This window comes from Drosophila subobscura, chromosome U, assembly GCF_008121235.1.
Source record: "Drosophila subobscura isolate 14011-0131.10 chromosome U, UCBerk_Dsub_1.0, whole genome shotgun sequence".
Lineage (NCBI taxonomy): Eukaryota > Metazoa > Arthropoda > Insecta > Diptera > Drosophilidae > Drosophila > Drosophila subobscura.
In genome coordinates this window covers 19,757,481-19,774,397 of record NC_048534.1, presented here as the reverse complement: position 1 = coordinate 19,774,397, position 16,917 = coordinate 19,757,481, and the positions used below count along the sequence as shown (strand labels likewise).

General features: G+C 44.6%; 1 protein-coding gene across 8 annotated transcripts in view; it reads left to right on the top strand.

The window, feature by feature from the left end:
* Positions 1-15,270, top strand: part of LOC117900328 (slowpoke-binding protein) — a 39,716-nt gene extending 24,446 nt beyond the window's left edge. For 2 of the 8 annotated variants that reach the window (XM_034810663.1, XM_034810662.1), the window contains exons 4-11: positions 4,815-5,022; positions 5,078-5,314; positions 5,376-5,557; positions 7,644-7,854; positions 7,913-8,038; positions 8,103-8,245; positions 12,113-13,223; positions 13,275-15,270. In XM_034810663.1, coding sequence (XP_034666554.1) covers positions 4,815-5,022; positions 5,078-5,314; positions 5,376-5,557; positions 7,644-7,854; positions 7,913-8,038; positions 8,103-8,245; positions 12,113-13,223; positions 13,275-14,609 — 3,553 coding nt within the window. In that variant the 3' untranslated portion in view covers positions 14,610-15,270. Of the gene's footprint in view, positions 1-302; positions 474-4,814; positions 5,023-5,077; positions 5,315-5,375; positions 5,558-7,643; positions 7,855-7,912; positions 8,039-8,102; positions 8,246-10,052; positions 10,119-10,370; positions 10,510-12,112; positions 13,224-13,274 lie in introns of those variants that run through there. The other 6 variants (XM_034810661.1, XM_034810660.1, XM_034810667.1 and 3 more) reach the window with 6 other exon arrangements.
* The last annotated feature ends 1,647 nt before the right edge of the window (positions 15,271-16,917 follow it).

The window sequence follows — 16,917 nt, the reverse complement described above, 5'->3', positions numbered from 1 at the left end:
AAGTTAAACTTTTGTGCCACACACACAGCACACGCGCTGGTAATACTGCGGAACTGGTCACACTGGCCAGCAGACTGTACTCAAAATGTTAGTTTTACTCTTTAGTTACTTTTGGTTTCTTTGTATTCTCTTAAAGCTTCTTCTTGACACTAAACGATTAACAGAAAAATGAAGCAAAAACCCACACTTATTGTTGTACTTTTATTTCGCCCACGCCTCCACGCCTCCACCCCTACACCTACACCACCCACCCCACCCACACCCACACCCACACCCTTTGTTTGTGTCCCTTCTATTTGCAGCAATCGTTCGGCGAGCTCGGAGCAAGATAACATGTCCGACATGTCCGAGCACTCGGAGAAGTCGCCGCTGGTTAGCGCACGGTTAGACAGTCTAGCTAGGCTCTTCTTTAGCAAATCGATGCCAGCGGAAGCCGGAAGTAGAGATACCATAGATTCAGTACTAACAACCAGGTTGCATTTACTCTAATTCTAAATCTAATTTCTGTCTTTTAAATATACTTTCACGCATCAAAACCACAGCATTTGGCCTCACTAGCTTACAGCATAGTTTTTGGTTCATTCGATCGGCGTTTGCCTTTAGCTCAAGTGAATTTTTTTTGCGTTCTGCCTGCTCGACGTTTCCCCTAGTTTTCCTCTGTTTCTTCTACTTTTTATTTAATGCTCTGCCGCACTTTTTGCATGCCAAATAAATAATGATAAAAGCCTGAAATGCTTTCAATGTTTTGCCACACGTAGAAAAAAAAGAAAACACTTTACAATTATTTTGAATTTGTTTTTTAGTTCTTTTTCCGCACCCAAATATCTAGCTATAGATCCCAGGAATATATCTTGTAGATAGTTTTGCCCATCTGCCATGTCTCACAATATTTTTCAAGAGGTTGAAAAATAATTAAATAGAAAGCTTTTTCTTTTTTTTTTTGGTGGGAGTAAAATAATTTGTTTGATGGAGAAAAAAAATGCAAACCAAAAAAACCTCTCCCTCCGCCCCTCTCAGCACTCACCTCTTTGTGTTTTTGATGCTGAAATATTTTCTAAAACTTTATTCGGCAAAGTTTTCTCATTTCAAATGCAAAAGCCAGCGGCTCTTGGCAGTGCCAAAGTCAAAGTATTAAATGTGATGATAGAATGCATTTTGCAACAAGAAGGAGCATCCCAGACCACCAGCCGCATATGTTTCAGGGAGTGGTGAGGGGAGGGGAGGGGGCTAAGTTTGGCCAAGGTGAAAATGCCTCAAATTAGATGCCCGGGAACACACACACAAAAATTGCAAATTAAATTATCAACTCGGGTAAAAGTTGACTCGCAAAAAAAAAGGAAAAGGGAATGTGCCGCAGAGAGAGAGCATTGATGAGTGTGTGTGTGATGTGTGTGTGTGTGTGTGTGTACAGGTGAGTGTCTGCTGAAACCCTCTGGCTGGGTCTCCCTCTCTCTGGCATTCTGCTTCTGCTCTCCCTTCTGGCACTCTGCCTTCTGCTTCCCCTTCAGCTAGCGTGCTGAGCCGTGTGATGAATGTGCAAGCGAGCGTGAGCCTCTGTTCGTGTATGTAAGTGTCTGGCAATGTGTTTTGGTATGTGTGTTTGCCTCTAACGAGCAGCTATGAATGGCTGTTCGTGTGGTTGTTGTATCTGCCTGAATGCTGGCGCTTGTGCTGTGCTGCAAAGTATGCAATAAAAAATTTCACACACGAGCACGTTAATTACGGGCCGCATCCGAATATATATTTTTGAAATAAAAACAAAGGCAACACTCCAACCACTTCAAGGCACAGGGCACAGCACCCGCAGGACCTTCATCGATTTGAGTTGCTTTGCTTTCCAGCTGGGGGTAAGGTTTGACTGTGTCTGTGTATCTGTGAGGTTTGCTGTGAGGCAGCTTCTCCTCTTTTTTAAGTGGGAGACTAAAATTTAGTTACCTGCTGCGCTGAATCGGTTTTGCTTTTAGGTGAAAAATATTTTTAGAGTGTGGCTTTCAGCTTGCTTGAAAAATCTTCGTCAAATTTTGTGTAAAAAGATGAATTAAGAGATTAAATCCCTTGAGAAATGTGCGCAGAAATATTTTTCAACATTTAAGGGACTCCTTTTGCTCCCTGCAAAGTAATTTGTTAAGTTTCTTGAAGCAACTACAAGGGATATGGGAATCTTCTGTGTAAGTTCACTTCTTCAAGCTGGAGCACTCTCCACAGTGCCTCTTGTTTGGGCTCAGCTCTCTGCTCCTCTCTGCTCTGCTCTGCCCTGCTCCCTGCTTTTACGAGAACCCCCACTCCACAGCTGACAAACAGCAAGAGTGTCGAGAGCTTGGCACATATTTGTGCTGCAATATTACCAAAATAAAACACGAACACGATAGCAGCAGCAGCAGGCCTTCCGCCGAGCTTCCTTCCTGCTTTCCCTTGCAGAGTTGCAGCCAGCAGACAACAAAAAATTAGCTTAAATCAACAAGAAACGAACACACAGTGGGCCGGGCTGCAATCTGCGTCAAGGCCAGTAGAAAAATGAGAAATATTTCACATACGCACCGCTGGCCAAAAGCGCAAGCAAAGCGTTTAAAGAGACACGAACCGGGCCGTGGCCACAAAAGAGTTTCTGCCCAGTTTTTCCATGTTTTTTCCATGCTTTTCGCACATTTCTGTTTTTCGTTTGCTGCAAGTTGCTTGTGACGCAATGAAAAGTGAAATGTACACAGGAGCAGGGCAGGCAGTGGAGACACGGAAGGCAAGGAGAGGGAGAGCCAGGGTAGGCAGTGTGTAGCCAGGGGTAGCTTTGGGGAGACAAAAGCACCAGGAGTAGCCTCTTGGCCAACATTTTATGCCACACACGAACACACAGAACAGACAGACAGACACTTTCCCTGCGGCGCTCACTCTCGCTTTTCCTTCCACACTACTTTCTCCTACACACTGTCACTCTCTCTCTCTTTCTCTCTCTGTCTTTCTCTCTCTGTTGTGCCTTATTAAATTTTCAAACACATGCTAAAACTTAACCCGAGGATGTGCTTAACCTTCGCTCTGTTTTGATTGAGTGGCCTGTAAGTGTTTGTTTATGAGCCCGACTTGCCTGCCTGCCAGTCTGTCTCTCTTACTCTGTTTCGCTCTTCTTGTTCTGCTTTGCCAACGCTCCTAACCTGACCATTCCGTGTGCTGACAACTTTTTGTTACAATTTTCATGCGCCTCCTTGCAGCAGTTAGTACCTTGGGTTTGAACAGATGTTTGGGCAGGCAAAACAGTAGCTAAGATTTTCCAGAATTAACTCAAATAGAAGCTGAAATATAAGCTCAAAGATGTGAAGATTCAGTCCTGTCCGTCTGTCTCTGCAAACTGCAGTTCAGTTTTAAATGTTTCTTCAGAATGTCTCAAAATAAATGCCTAAAAATCCAGGGTATCCCACTCTTCGTTCAACCCTTTCTAATCTCTTTGTTGTTTTGCTTTTCTCTTGTTTTATTTCCACTTTTCTTCTTCTCTTCTTTCACTTCTTTGACTGTCAAGCCTCCCTAGTCGAGTGCAATTTTTTCTTTGCATTTTCTTCTGCCTCCTCTTTTCTACTACGTTTTTTCTACTTTCATTTTGACTTTGACACTGTTTTCCATTCTTTCCGTTTGCACACTCTTCTCTTCCCAGCTCTCTGCTCTTTGTACAACTCTTCACTACTTGCCACAGTCGACCTTTGTGCAACAAATAAACTAAATAATATACACCAATTTTTTTGTCGCTCTGCCTGAAACAACAAAACGAAAAACAAACACAAAAAAAAAGAAAACGAAATGAAATGATAAACTCTTGCTTCCGTTTCCGCTGCGCCATTGTGCAGGCAGTTACTTCCTCTTCCTTCCCCTGGTGCCACCCTCTTGCCAGCCCCCTGCTCTCTGTCTTCTGCCATTCATTGAGTTGCAAATTCCTGTGCCCCTGCCTTGTGGCACAATACGACAACACAATTTGTGGCAATTATTCGTGTCTTCAGTTTTTATTTTTTTGGCAGACATTTCGGGTGCACATGTCGATGGGCTCTTGCTGTGGCCTCTCGTTTGTGGTCGTCAGATAAAGAAAGTCTTTAGCCTGTCAATTTTTAAATGGAAACTGTAGAAATGTATGGGTTGTAGAGTAGGTTAAAGGTCAGTAGAAGGTGCAGCTAGAAATGGGTAGAGTGTGGCAGACATTTTTAGATATTTTTAGGCGAGTCTCCGAAGACTTTGATGAAGATTTCTGGTTGCAAATGCAAAAAATATACAACAAATAAACTTCTTTCTGTGTTGCTTTTATTGGTTATTGATGAACTTTTTAAAGTGTTCTTTGGTTCGTTGGTTTTGGACACTTTCCGCACCATAAATAAACCTGCAAGACACTCCACAAATTGGTACAAAATTCCTCTTTAATGGAGCTCTTGAGCACCGCTCTGAGTTGGCTTAATTTATACGGGTCCGAGTGTCTCTCTGCCACCCACTTGAGGCCTGAGTAAATAAATCATTCAGTATGAAAGCCACATAATTGAAATGAAAGCACAAAATTAAAACATTTTTCCCTTGCATTTTTGTTGTCTGTGTCCCGGTTAAGTGCGGTCGCTTATGCAAATTAAGGGCGACGGACGTATCCTGTATATTAAATCCCTGTCGCTGGGTTATGTCCTTGTAAATAACTGAATATAATGAGTGTCATCTGTAGGCATCGCCCCATGATTAGTGCTAGTTTGAAGCCCTTAGTTCAACCTTTAATCTCTGTATTCTATGATATGTAATGCCAAATCTTACGACAAATAAACCAAATAAAACCCGAAATCTAATGCGGAATGTACCCTTTGCAGGCCCAACATCAAATATCAGTACTCCGCCCTGGACAGTGGCAATGGGATCGTGGAGCGTAGTCCTCGGGAGCGTGCCCAAAGGGAGCGAGCGCTGAATGCCACCCAAGAGTGGATACAGAGTGCCAATGGGCGTTACGAGGTGATTGCACATCTGGATGAGATCGGTTCGAGGCATGGCAAGAACTGGTTTCTGGTCACAGATGCATCGGTGGGTTGCAGCTAACTTTAGAGAGAATTTTCGTATCTATAATTATTTCTTACAGGTTCGCACAGATCGTCTGATGACGCTGCTGCCTCTGCCGCCCGATTGTGTGGCCTTTGAGGATATGCCACCAAATGAAAGTGCCAGGGACATACTGATGGAGCTGCTGGGCTCCCTGCATCATCCCTACATCTATCCCGTGCTGGACTTGGGCTTCTTGCGCAGCAGCTCCAATGGCTATGCGTGCCTTGTCACACCCTTCAACTCGCGCGGCAGCCTCAAGGATTTGATCTATAAGGTGGGCAAGTCGAGGAGAAATAAAATAGAGAAAATGCTTATTTAAATTCTATATTTGCTAGGCACAATGGAACGAGCCGTGGGTCAAGAAGTACACACGCAAACCCAATGGTTTGCCTGTCAGCCAGGTGCAGCGTCTGGGCAGACAGATCCTGGAGGCGCTGCTCTTTCTGAAGGAGCGTGGCTTTCCGCTTCACGGTCATCTGCACAGCGGCAATGTCATACTGCAGAATGGTGCCGCCAGGTGAGTTCTAAAGGGGCGTCCGCTCAGTCCACTCCACTGCTGTCCGCTCATAGTCCCCTGGTGTCCGTTCAGGGTCCACTGCTGTCCGCTCAACTGTAAACTAATTTTATAATGGCTGGCAAATATTTGATATCAAACTGGGCCATGGCAATGGCAGTTACTGTTTTTATGGCTCTGGCAATATGAGCTGAAATATTCAACCACAAACAGCAGCGAGAAATGGTGCCCAAAAAATGTTTCAATATTCAGCCTAAATGGCAAATTAAAAGCAATTCCACGGAAACGTTGGACATTTTGGGGGCACTTTAAATGCATGTCCCCGCCGCTACGCTCCATGTAACTGTTGTGCGACAACGCGTACACCTCCCCAGCATCCCCCTCTCGAAAACATCGAATGGGTGTAACAAAAATAAAGCTCTAGCTTTAGCTCTTTTGCCATTTTATAAAAATAAATGCTCAGCGAGCGAGCACAAAATAAAAGAGAAGGAAAAAAAAACATTTGCCAATACTGGCTGCAACATAGCGAGGGGCGTAGCGCGATAAAGGGCGTGGCTGTGGAGAGGCAAGGCAGGGTCACAGCCGTGTGTGCATACAGCAGAAATCCTATAGGTGAAAGTCGATTAAAGTGCGGACCGCTTTTGTTCAAAGTTTGCCCCAAGTGCATGACCCAATTTAGCGGCTGGGCCGTGGCACGGGGGAGACATTGCAAAAAGCTGATTTTCATATAAATTGGGTATACATTGTATATGTATGTGTAAGATGTGTAGTACAGTCATCGATAGGGGGTATGGCGATATGAATGTAAAAGCAGAGTGCGTTGGCAGGTGGGGGATAACAAGAAAAGCTGATTGAGAAGAGAATGAAAAGAAAATCTCATGTGCATGGGGGATTGTGCATGAGCAAAAATCAAAGTGGAGATGGTGCAGAAATTGCAGCACACACAACGATAAGTCTCTAATGGGGAGATAACTATAAGAGCAGCAAGCAACTAATATAAAGTGGGAGCTCGTGCAGCTAAGAGGATTTGTTAGTGGACGAGAGAATAGAGTTTGAGCGTTGGCAGTGCATTAGCAATGAGTACGAAGAAAATAACGGGATGTGGTATAAATAAGTTTACTGTACATATACAAGGCTGTGCGGGAGGGGGGCTGGTGCGCAGTTAACAAAGAATCGCGCGAGAGCCTCGTAGATCGTGAGAGCGAGCGCTGCCAGAGAGCGCTTACAGTGAGCTGTAAACGTGAGCGGCAAGCGGCTGTTAACGGAGAGCTGTAACAGGGAGCGTCAGTAGGCTGTTAACAGAGAGCTGTAACAGGGAGCGTCAGCAGGCTGTTAACAGAGAGCTGCAACTGCAAGCGGCCGACACTGTTAAAGCTGAGATGCAACAGAGAGCAGCAGCAGGGCAGGCTGTTGATCTGCGCAGTTAATCTGGGCTGCTAATCTTTGCTGTTAACAGCGCTGTTGCCCTGTTGGAGCTGGCTGACCTGACAGTAGAGAGCTTTTGTCAATCAATCTCGCAAAATTAAGGCCATAAAAACTGCAGCAAGTATTTCGGATCTAACAAATTTGTTTTCGCTTCAACAAAAACACACTCATAAACCTCTCGCAGCTGTCAGTGGCTGACATCTCGAGAAACGCCTTTTGTCAGCCAATCTACTTGTATGAAATACAAGCGCCTCCGCCTAGTCAGCAGTAATCTGCACTAATAAGACCCCTGGCCAGGTCTTGGTCTTGGAACTGCCTCAGAACAATGCAAAGTGTAGTAGGGCCGGGCCATAATATTGTGCTATAAGCTCTGACATACGCTCTTCTGTCATACGAAAGAGAGCAAGAGAGATAACGCCTCGAACCACTCATACCTCTCGCTCGCACAGTAATCCATAAAAGAAGACACTTTGTGGCGTCCGCCAATGCCACCAGGTCGCCGCTGTCGTTGCCACGTGTTGGCCATCAATATGCCAGAGCCATCGAAAGTGTTGCATAATTAAGGGCGCAAAAACAAAAGGGTTGTGCCAAGAGGGGGGTAGTCCACTTAATTATGCATTTTGTTTGACATTTGTATCTTTTGTCGTGCCTTGTTTGGTCGCAGGTTATCGGGATTGGAGAACGGCCTGCTGGGCCTGAGCTCGCGCAACAATGCCGTTATGTGGTCCCGCTCGGTGACCGAAATCGAGAACGTTGACATCGTGTGCTTCGGCCATCTGCTGTACGAGATGTGCACAGGGCAGGAGCTGAACACACCGAAGCCGTCCATACGGGTGCTCGAAATGGAGCTGAATCATTATCCACAAATTGGCCAGGTAAAAAACTTCCCCACAAACTTTGTCTCTTTATATCAATTGTGATTTTGTTTGCCAGATACTGGAAATACTGGGCCTGATCTTTGAGCCGCCCAGCGGTGTCTGCCCCTCCGTTGAGGACCTAGTCCTGTGCGATCTCTTTCGCAGCATCGATCTAAGGGAGCTGCGTGGTCCCTGCTTTAGTGTAAGTCTCTCCTTTGAGTCTCTCATTTGGGTACACTTTAATCTTTCTCTCTCTCTCTCTTTAGACAATTAAGCCGAGCCTCAGCAGATCCACTCTCAACCTGCTGCATGCCGTGAAGAAGCGGCAATGCGCCTCCTTGGGTCATTCGCTGAGCGAGGCAAGTTCGCCCTGTACGCCGCCCTCGACGCCGCACGATCGACGCACTGGGTAAGTGATTTGTCGGCCTGTTGCTTAGCCTCCTCACACTTACACACACACACATAACTAGTGGCAAACTCTGCAGCTGTCTCACTCTCAGTCAGTCACTGTGTCTCACAAAGCATTCACATTACATCCCCAACACCACACAAATACACCCACAGTCATACAGATATCATTTCGTGTCTTGTTTTGGTGTGACAGGGACTACAACAACAACAACAACCAGTCTTGTATGCACTTTGGATCGGATTGACACAAAATTCCTACAAAATCAGGGCAACGCAGGGGATAATTCGGGGCAATGCAGGGAATAATCAGGCTAAATGTAGTGGCAGTGCAGAGTAGCGCAAAGCAGCGAAAAATTTGTATAGAAAATGCAGAAAATTCTATCCCAAATGTTCAGTGCTGAAAGAAGAGGAAAATGTAATTTAGATCTTCCAAAAAAATTCCAGAAACTCCCAACAAAATTAGAACTTTAAATGTATCTAAATATTTAATGTATCAAAATATTCCTCAAATACTTATAACCGAAACGCACTGTACAGTGTACACTCCTCTTGGCTTCTGGCCTGCTGTTAAGTCTTCGTTTTGTGCGCCATTTATGGCCACACCGCTGCTCCCCCTGCTCCACTGCTAATCCCGTTGGCGTGCACTCGCATTTCGGACTAATAAAGAAAAGCTCAGACACACACACACACACACAGGCAGACACACAAATGCCAAGTAATTGTGAAACAAAAAGAAGCAAAACAGGCGAGAGAAAACTAACACAGAAAAAAGAGGAAGGCTGGGCTGGGCAGCAGAGCAAAGCGGAAAGAGCGCAAAATGTTTCCATAAGCTGCGTGCTGATGTGTCTGTGTGTGTGTGTGTGTGCGTGTCTCGAGGTAATTATGGTAATGTCCTGCGCTGCCCTGCCCTGACCCCTACCCGCAGCAGAATTTAAAAATTATGCATACAAGACAGGAATACAATTAAGTGATAAAAAATGAGAGGGAAAACCAGCAGCAGAAATAAGAAATAGAAACTCATCCGTTGCCCTCATGTATATTTAAGCATCTCTTTCGCTCTCTTGCAAAAATCTCAACTTTCCCGTGTAAATTTAATCTCCGCTTCCTCTAAAAAGACCCCTTCAAAAAACTTAAAATCAAAAATTAAAATCAAAAATACTCAAACGCATGTTTTTACTTGTAACTTATATAAAAAACAACAACAATTACTAACAACAAATTTATGTAGTTGAGGAATTTTTTCAACTAAAGTATTTTTTTCCGTATGCCATGTTTTACTCTCTCTTTCTCTCCTACTACTACTACCAATACTCGTACAACTACTACCAAAAACTACCAACCAAATACGCCTACTACTCGTACTCCTCGTACTCCCGTACTCTCCTGTAAAACTCTTCACCTAAAAATATAAACAACAACAATAAAAAAATATATATATATGTTTGTTCTGTGTGTGTGTGTGTACTTGTGTACCTCTGTGTGTATGTGTGTGTGTGTTCGCCCAGAATACCGTTACAGTTACCGTTACCGTTACAGTTGCCGTTACACCAAACCCATCATCTGATACTCCACACATACCGTTCCGCTCTTGAATGTCTCTCAACGTTCATTTTCGTTTATCTAACATATGTGTGTGTTTTGTTTTTGATTTACAAACTTTTGCATTTCTGCATTTGTTTATTTACATAACCAAAAAACAAACAACTACTCCAACAACTACTACTACTACTCCAACAACAACAACAACAACTCCAACAACAACCAACTCCAACATCAACGATCTAAAATTTCAACAACAACTATAGAAATCTGCCTGCGCCCTATGAAGTCTTTCGTATGTACTAACCCAACAAACAAGCAACCCAAAAAAAGTATAAAAAAACTCAACAACCCCAACAACTCAACAACCAAACCGAACCGTACCAAAGCAAACTTGAGTCCCCAAACCCGTACCAAAAAAAGCAACAACCAAGCAACCAACTCTCCCAACCAAAAACCACTCACCAATGAACTTTATATTAAAAAAAAACCCCCCAAAAAACCAAAAACGATTAACGTGTAAAACAAAACCCCACAAAAAAATGAATACCTGAATTACAAATAAAAAATATAAATAAAAAAAACCCTTAAGCAACAGCAGAAAAAAAATAAAGAGAATATATCCCAACAATTTTTGTACGAAAATTACAATTTTTATACGGAAAAAATGAAACAATCAATCAAGAGAAAAAACAGAGAACATTTTTGTTGTAGCTAAATGTGGTAAGTGGCAATATTTTTGTATGAGCGGCCAAAACCCACCAAAGAACCACCCAGCAAGCAAGCAAAGCAGCAAGCAAGCAAAAGCAAAAACCACTTTCACACCCACCCAAAAATAAAGCAAAAATACGTAAAAACAATATTCAAACTGCAACGGAGCAAGGCCACAGAGGAGATGTGAAACAATATTCTGTACAACATCTACTCCTGCTCGTATGTCTGTGCATATGTAAAATCAACCACATTATCCCCAATGCTTTTTATTTTCAATGGTTTTTAGATTGTTTCGATTGAGTAATTATGCATGTTTTTCGTTTTGCTTCGCCTTTCCGTTTATTTGCCTGACCCTTGACCATCAATTCTCCATCCAATATTTGTCTTGTATTTATGCTTGAATTGTTCTGTTGATTGCTTGCTGTAGTGCAAATTTATTCAATGTATTCGTAGTTATTTAGTTGGTTTTAACTATAAGTCATAGATATACGCAAACAACTATGTATTTGTACATTTTGCTGATGCCGAGTAAGATTTGAGTACCATTGGCCATTGATTTCCTCGAAGTAGCAGCGTTTTTTTGAATAGAAATCATTTATCATTACTTCTGTGCACTGAGATGGTTGCACGTTCACACGTTTACTCATTTGCCACATAAACCACTTTATTACACACACTAAATGCGGTTTTACATTGTTCCAAGGAAGGTCTGATACAGCGATTTTCTGTCTTTAGAAAAAATACATTTAAATTCTAGCTACAATCTGCAGAATTTCTTTTCCAATTTACGCAATTTGTCGTCATTCAGATGCCTCACTTTATGCGAAAAACTGAGGATGCAAGCTCTTATTCCTCTGGGACAGCACCTAATGCTCCTTCGAGCTGGATATTTACAATTGTACAATCGAGTAAATAGCCTTTCAAATATCCTTTCCCTTACGCATAAGCAATTGCTGCACACACTGCAATCTCTTCATCAAAATCTCTCTTTCCACATTGTTTTTACCATTCAGCAAAAACACCAATAATTGCATTTCGGTGCTCAAAAACATGCGTCCATTGTAGGCATAACAAAACTCATATTTATTCTGCATTAATTGCATTTCTGTACTGAAACTTTCTGGCCTCAACTTTTGGGTTTGCTGTAATTGCATTTCCGGTCTCTATAACTTGCCCTCAACTTCGTATCGAAATTCATGTCTCTGTTTTGGTCAGTAATTGAGTTCGCAGTGGCCAGTGCCCAGTTTTGGGGCAGTTTAATTGAAAATCCAGACAGCACGTATTGGATGCAGCACCCGAGCCTATTCATTCACCCACTCGTACTCGTACTCGTACACTCATGAATACACATACAAAGACATGTCATGGCTTTTTGCATAAAAACCAACCGAACCAACCCACTGAAACACAAAAGAAATCGAAACCTGAAATCAAATCAGGTGCCCACTGCCCGGTATTGGGTCACATTGCATCCCCACGCCCCGCGCCGCATGGAGGAAACAAAATGCTGAAATTTCTGATTGTTATTCTCTTCCATCTTTGTGCTCTACTCATCACACACGCACACACGCATACATACACACACACACACACACACACACACAAACGATAGAATCAGCCGAACAATGGACTCATTTGACATATCAAGCGACTCGGAGGAGGGCCTGCTCGAGGAGATTGTCGTCGGTGGCAGCTGCCACCAGCAGCACCTGCTCCGGCTGCAGCAGTGGCACTCGGCCCACTCTTACACGTACGAGCCGGCAACGGAGTCGCCCATTCACTACTGCGACCATGCCACACTCTACTCCGATGACAACAGCATCCATGACCAGCAGCCGCCCACCATACGCTGCAGCACCAGCAGCCAGAGCAATCTCAATGTAATGTTAGCCGAGGGCACTGCCGAGGGGGAGCAGGAGGAGCAGGAGCTGCCTGAGGGGGAGCAACAACAGGAGCATGACGAGCAGGTCGAGGACTATGAGGTGGCCAGCGGCTCATCGGGTGCCCAGCGGCTGCATGCCCCGTGCAGCTCCTCCGGCGCGGGCGCCTCCTTCAATCATCAGTTGACGGCGGACATGTGCAACTACAAGAACTCAAAGAGCCGTCGGCTGGAGTACTCGCTGAAGTGCCTCAAGTACGGACGCAGCAATCCCTCGCAGGACTCGGCCTTTGGCTCCCTCACCGACAACGACCTGTCCATTGCATCGAGCATACGCCTGAGCAGCTTTCAGTCCATTTCCTCGCCCATAGACGAGGGTGTCGAGGATATCATCATAGCCACGACAACGGGCGGCAACGAGACGTGCCTGGAGCTGGCCACCATACCCAGGAGCATGGTCTCACAGGACTCAGCGATATCCTCGCCCTGCCGCGAGAGTTCCCCCAGCAACTTTCTGCACATTGACGACGCCATGTCCGGCACGGGCTCCACGTCATCGGGCTCGGGCTGTGGCTCGTACGGCAACATGCGTCCGCAGCAGTTTCCTGTCTCGCTGTCACCGAAAATACTCGTGACTGCCACCAGCAATTCGAGCAGCTCCTCGCTGGCATCCAACAGCAATGCAGGACAGGGGCAGGCACAGGCACAGGGGCATGCCCATCAGCAGCAGCAGCAGCAACAGTTTGATCCGCCCAAGATCCTCGTCAACGATCAGAACTCCATCTACACGACATCGCCCTCGAAGCGTTCGGGCATGATTGAGGTCTTCTCACAGAAGTATAGGGTAAGTGATTGCCCCGCTAGACGAAGGCTTACCCAAAGTGTGTTTAATCAGCATCCCTTTCAGGTGAGCTCCTTCGAGGACATGTCCCCGAAGCGGGGCAACTCGGACAAGCAGCACCTGAAGCATGTGAATCGGCTGGCCTTTCGCTCGCTGGAGGAGGAGCGGCGCATCGACAATGCCTTCATGCCCATGGCGGACCGCACCCACTCGGACAATCGCGTCAATATGCAGAGCGAGAAGTACAAGAAGCTGACGCATGCCTCGTTCCGCATCAGCAAGACCTCCAGCCAGGACTCGCCCACGGCCACGCCCACCACACCGAATGCGGGCAACAGCATGGAGATGCAGCGCACCGGACGTCAGACCCTGTGGCGGGATAGCAAGTTCTACCGCAAGAATCGCATTGCCAAGAGCAACGACTCGCTCATGGAGAACACTCCCTCGAGCCCCAGGCTGTCGCCCAGTTCGTTGCGGGACAATCAATATGAGAGCAGGAGCAGCTCTCAGGCCAGTCGGCGTTCGCTGAGCGGCAGCCAGCAGATGCTGAGCGTCACCACCAGCTTCTGTGGCAATGGCAGTGGCGGTGGGTCGGCTGCCCGCAATGCACGCTACTGCAGCTCGAAGAGCGAGGATCTGGGTGAGTCCTCGGACTATCTGCGGGTCATGGATGCACGGAAATCCTACTCGGAACGACATTTGGTGCGACTTAAGCAGACGGCCATCAACAACACGCACAGCGAGGACGACATGAGCTTCAACGATGACAATAATCCATCAGCATCAGGATTGGGTTTGGGTTTAGGCATGGGTCTAGGATTCGGTTTGGGATTGGGATCATCATCGCATGGCCAGGCGCACCACCAGCAGCAGCAGCACTCACACCACCAGCAGCAGCAGCAACAGCATCAGCAGGGTGGACGCTGGAGCAGCTGCTCCATTAGCAACCACCTGAAGACGACCAATATCAAGACCACCTCGTTGGCCACGCTCACGCTCTCCTGCCAATCGAATTTAGTAGCCAAAGCTCCTTCCGTACCGTCAACTGCCAGCAGCTACCGCACGCCCTCCAAGTCCCTCGACCAGGCACTCAACATCAAGGTCCAAAGCAACAACACAAACACGAACACGAACACTGGCAACAACACGAGCAACAACACGAGCAACAACAGCAACACGAGCAACAGCACCAGCAGCAGCAGCTCGGTGGATGAGTCCCCATCGCGTTTGACACTCAGCGGCGCTGATCTGTCGCGTATATTCGTAATGGACATGGACGATGCACCGGGCAGCAGCTGCAGCGAGGAGAAGACACCGCTTCTGGACAGCGTTGAAATGTCGCCAATAAGTCCAACCGAGCCGGAGCAGCCAGATCTGGAGAAGCTCTAAGCGAAAACAGCAGCACACAAAGAACACACAAAATAAATAACAACACACAAGCTAGAACAGGGGTCGGCAAGCAGGTAGAAACAGAAAACAGAAGCGAAGTCGAAAAACGTTTCTTGCTTCTCTGCCGCTGCGCGTAGTAAAGCAATTGTCATACGAAGCTGCTTCTCTGCCGCTGCGGCCGAAGCTTTGACGCTGACTGCGCTGCCCGAGTTCGTTTTCTATCCGTCGCTGTCGGCCTCTGCCCTAGACTAACCGCAAACACACACTACACACGTACGTATTGAGCAGCCGAAATGCAAAGCATGTGATAAAGAAACCAAATGAAATAGAGATCGAAATGGAAGAAGAGACAAGGGAGAAGAAAGGGAAGGTTATATCAAGTTATAGAACTTTAGGCTAGGTACGAGCAGCATTTGCAAGTGTTGGTCAAGGTAAGGCAACTTCTATTTGAGTATCACAGAGTAACAGACAGAGACAGACAGAGAGATATGTAATGTATAATTCGGGGCTGCTTTCGCCTTTTGCTTGATCCACACTCAAAGCTTTCTTCTGGTAACAATAATATTTTCCTCTTTATATTGAACTTTAGCCGATTGCTTTTACAGCAAAACTGCAAAATTACACTAGAATACGTGTCTACTAACTCTCTACAAAAGCAAAACACTCTGGCAAAAAAAAATAAACAGCGAGTCAGAATGAACGAAACACAAATGATGAGTTCTTTTTTTGTACAGAGAGATGGAGAGAGAGAGGTTAGTTTTCGGCATTATACGGAATTATACACTTTTACTTGGTAGTCGATTGGATAGTTGAGACTTTCGCGGCAGATAATATTTTACTGTAGCCTAAAAGAAATCGTTTTAAGACCCCCAAAAACCGCGCCACAACGGGGCATGTTTTAAAAAAGTATACATAAAAAATATATATTAGGAAATTAAAAACTAAAAAAGAAAACTTAGCAAAAACAAACAATGCCAAAGACAATTTCGAAACCAAATGGAATTTGGTCAAAGAAATCCAAAGGCAGAGTTCGAGGGAAAATTACAATTATTTGTTCGTTTCCTTTTGTTGCACACACAACACACACACACACACACACACACACAGTTATAAGCAGAGCACACTTCAAATGGAAACCTAAAGATTATCGCATAAGAGTTAGAAAAACGATAAAGATAAAGATAAATACAATACAAGAAAAAAGCAATCAAATTTACAAAGAAATCGCAACCAAAAAATATCACAAAAACAAACCACAAACACAAATCAAACACACAACAAAATACGAGTACTACATACGAGTCGAGTATATACACAGAGAGTATCGAACATATGCATATAAATATACATAGTACATACATATATAGAGATAAATTATAGACGCACGCACTTAGACGATCCCGAACCATGGAACCCCATAAACGGCAACCAAGCTCGAAGAAACACCACCCACCCACCATTGAAGTAAGAACCCAAGAAACCAGATGAAGAAGTACCGCCTTAGTTGTATTATTCGTAATTATTGGAAGCGTAGAAAGCATTGTTTATGGGACCCCTAGCATGTATTGTATGTAATTGTATTTCCCCACTGAACCCAACTCCCTCCATGATGTTATCCATCTAAGTTGATTTGCTTGGAATTATTTAACTCTACCTTAACCCATTTACCCTACCATAACAGTTTACTTGTGTAATGTACGCCCTTCGGGGTAGGCCCCCCGAGAATAAAAATTAAACGAGAAAAGCAAAAAAACGATAAAAGGAGTTTTTGTTTATGAAGTGGAAAACCGGAAGCAAGTCTAAATTTCAGCCAGATAAAGAGACAAAATGCTACATTTAGCATCAATTTTCCACCAGTTTTATCTCTAAAGTAAGTACTCAAACGGTATGAAATGTTAGCCTTAACATTAACAGCCATTAACAGCCATTAACAGCTATGTTAACGCTAGCGCCTCTAGTTGTGACTTTTCTGTTATAGATGGCGCTGCTGTTGTCCCATTTATATGGAACATTTATTTGACAGCAGGAGCGTGTGAGCATGGATGGTTCAATATTTGGCCGCTAGGTGACGGCATGGAGAAATTTAGCTTTAGTTTAAAATCCTAGAAATATAAATGTTAGTTTAAATGTACGAATTAACACAAAAGTAAAATAAGTTAAAAATTAAACAGAAGATGCTCGAATTATGGATTTTATTTATTATGCGAAAACGCACACTTAATATATTTAAAAAATGATTGAAACGGCCATAAATGCACCTCCAGCAAGTAAGATTTTCTTTTCTACTACAATTATCATCCTATTTCAC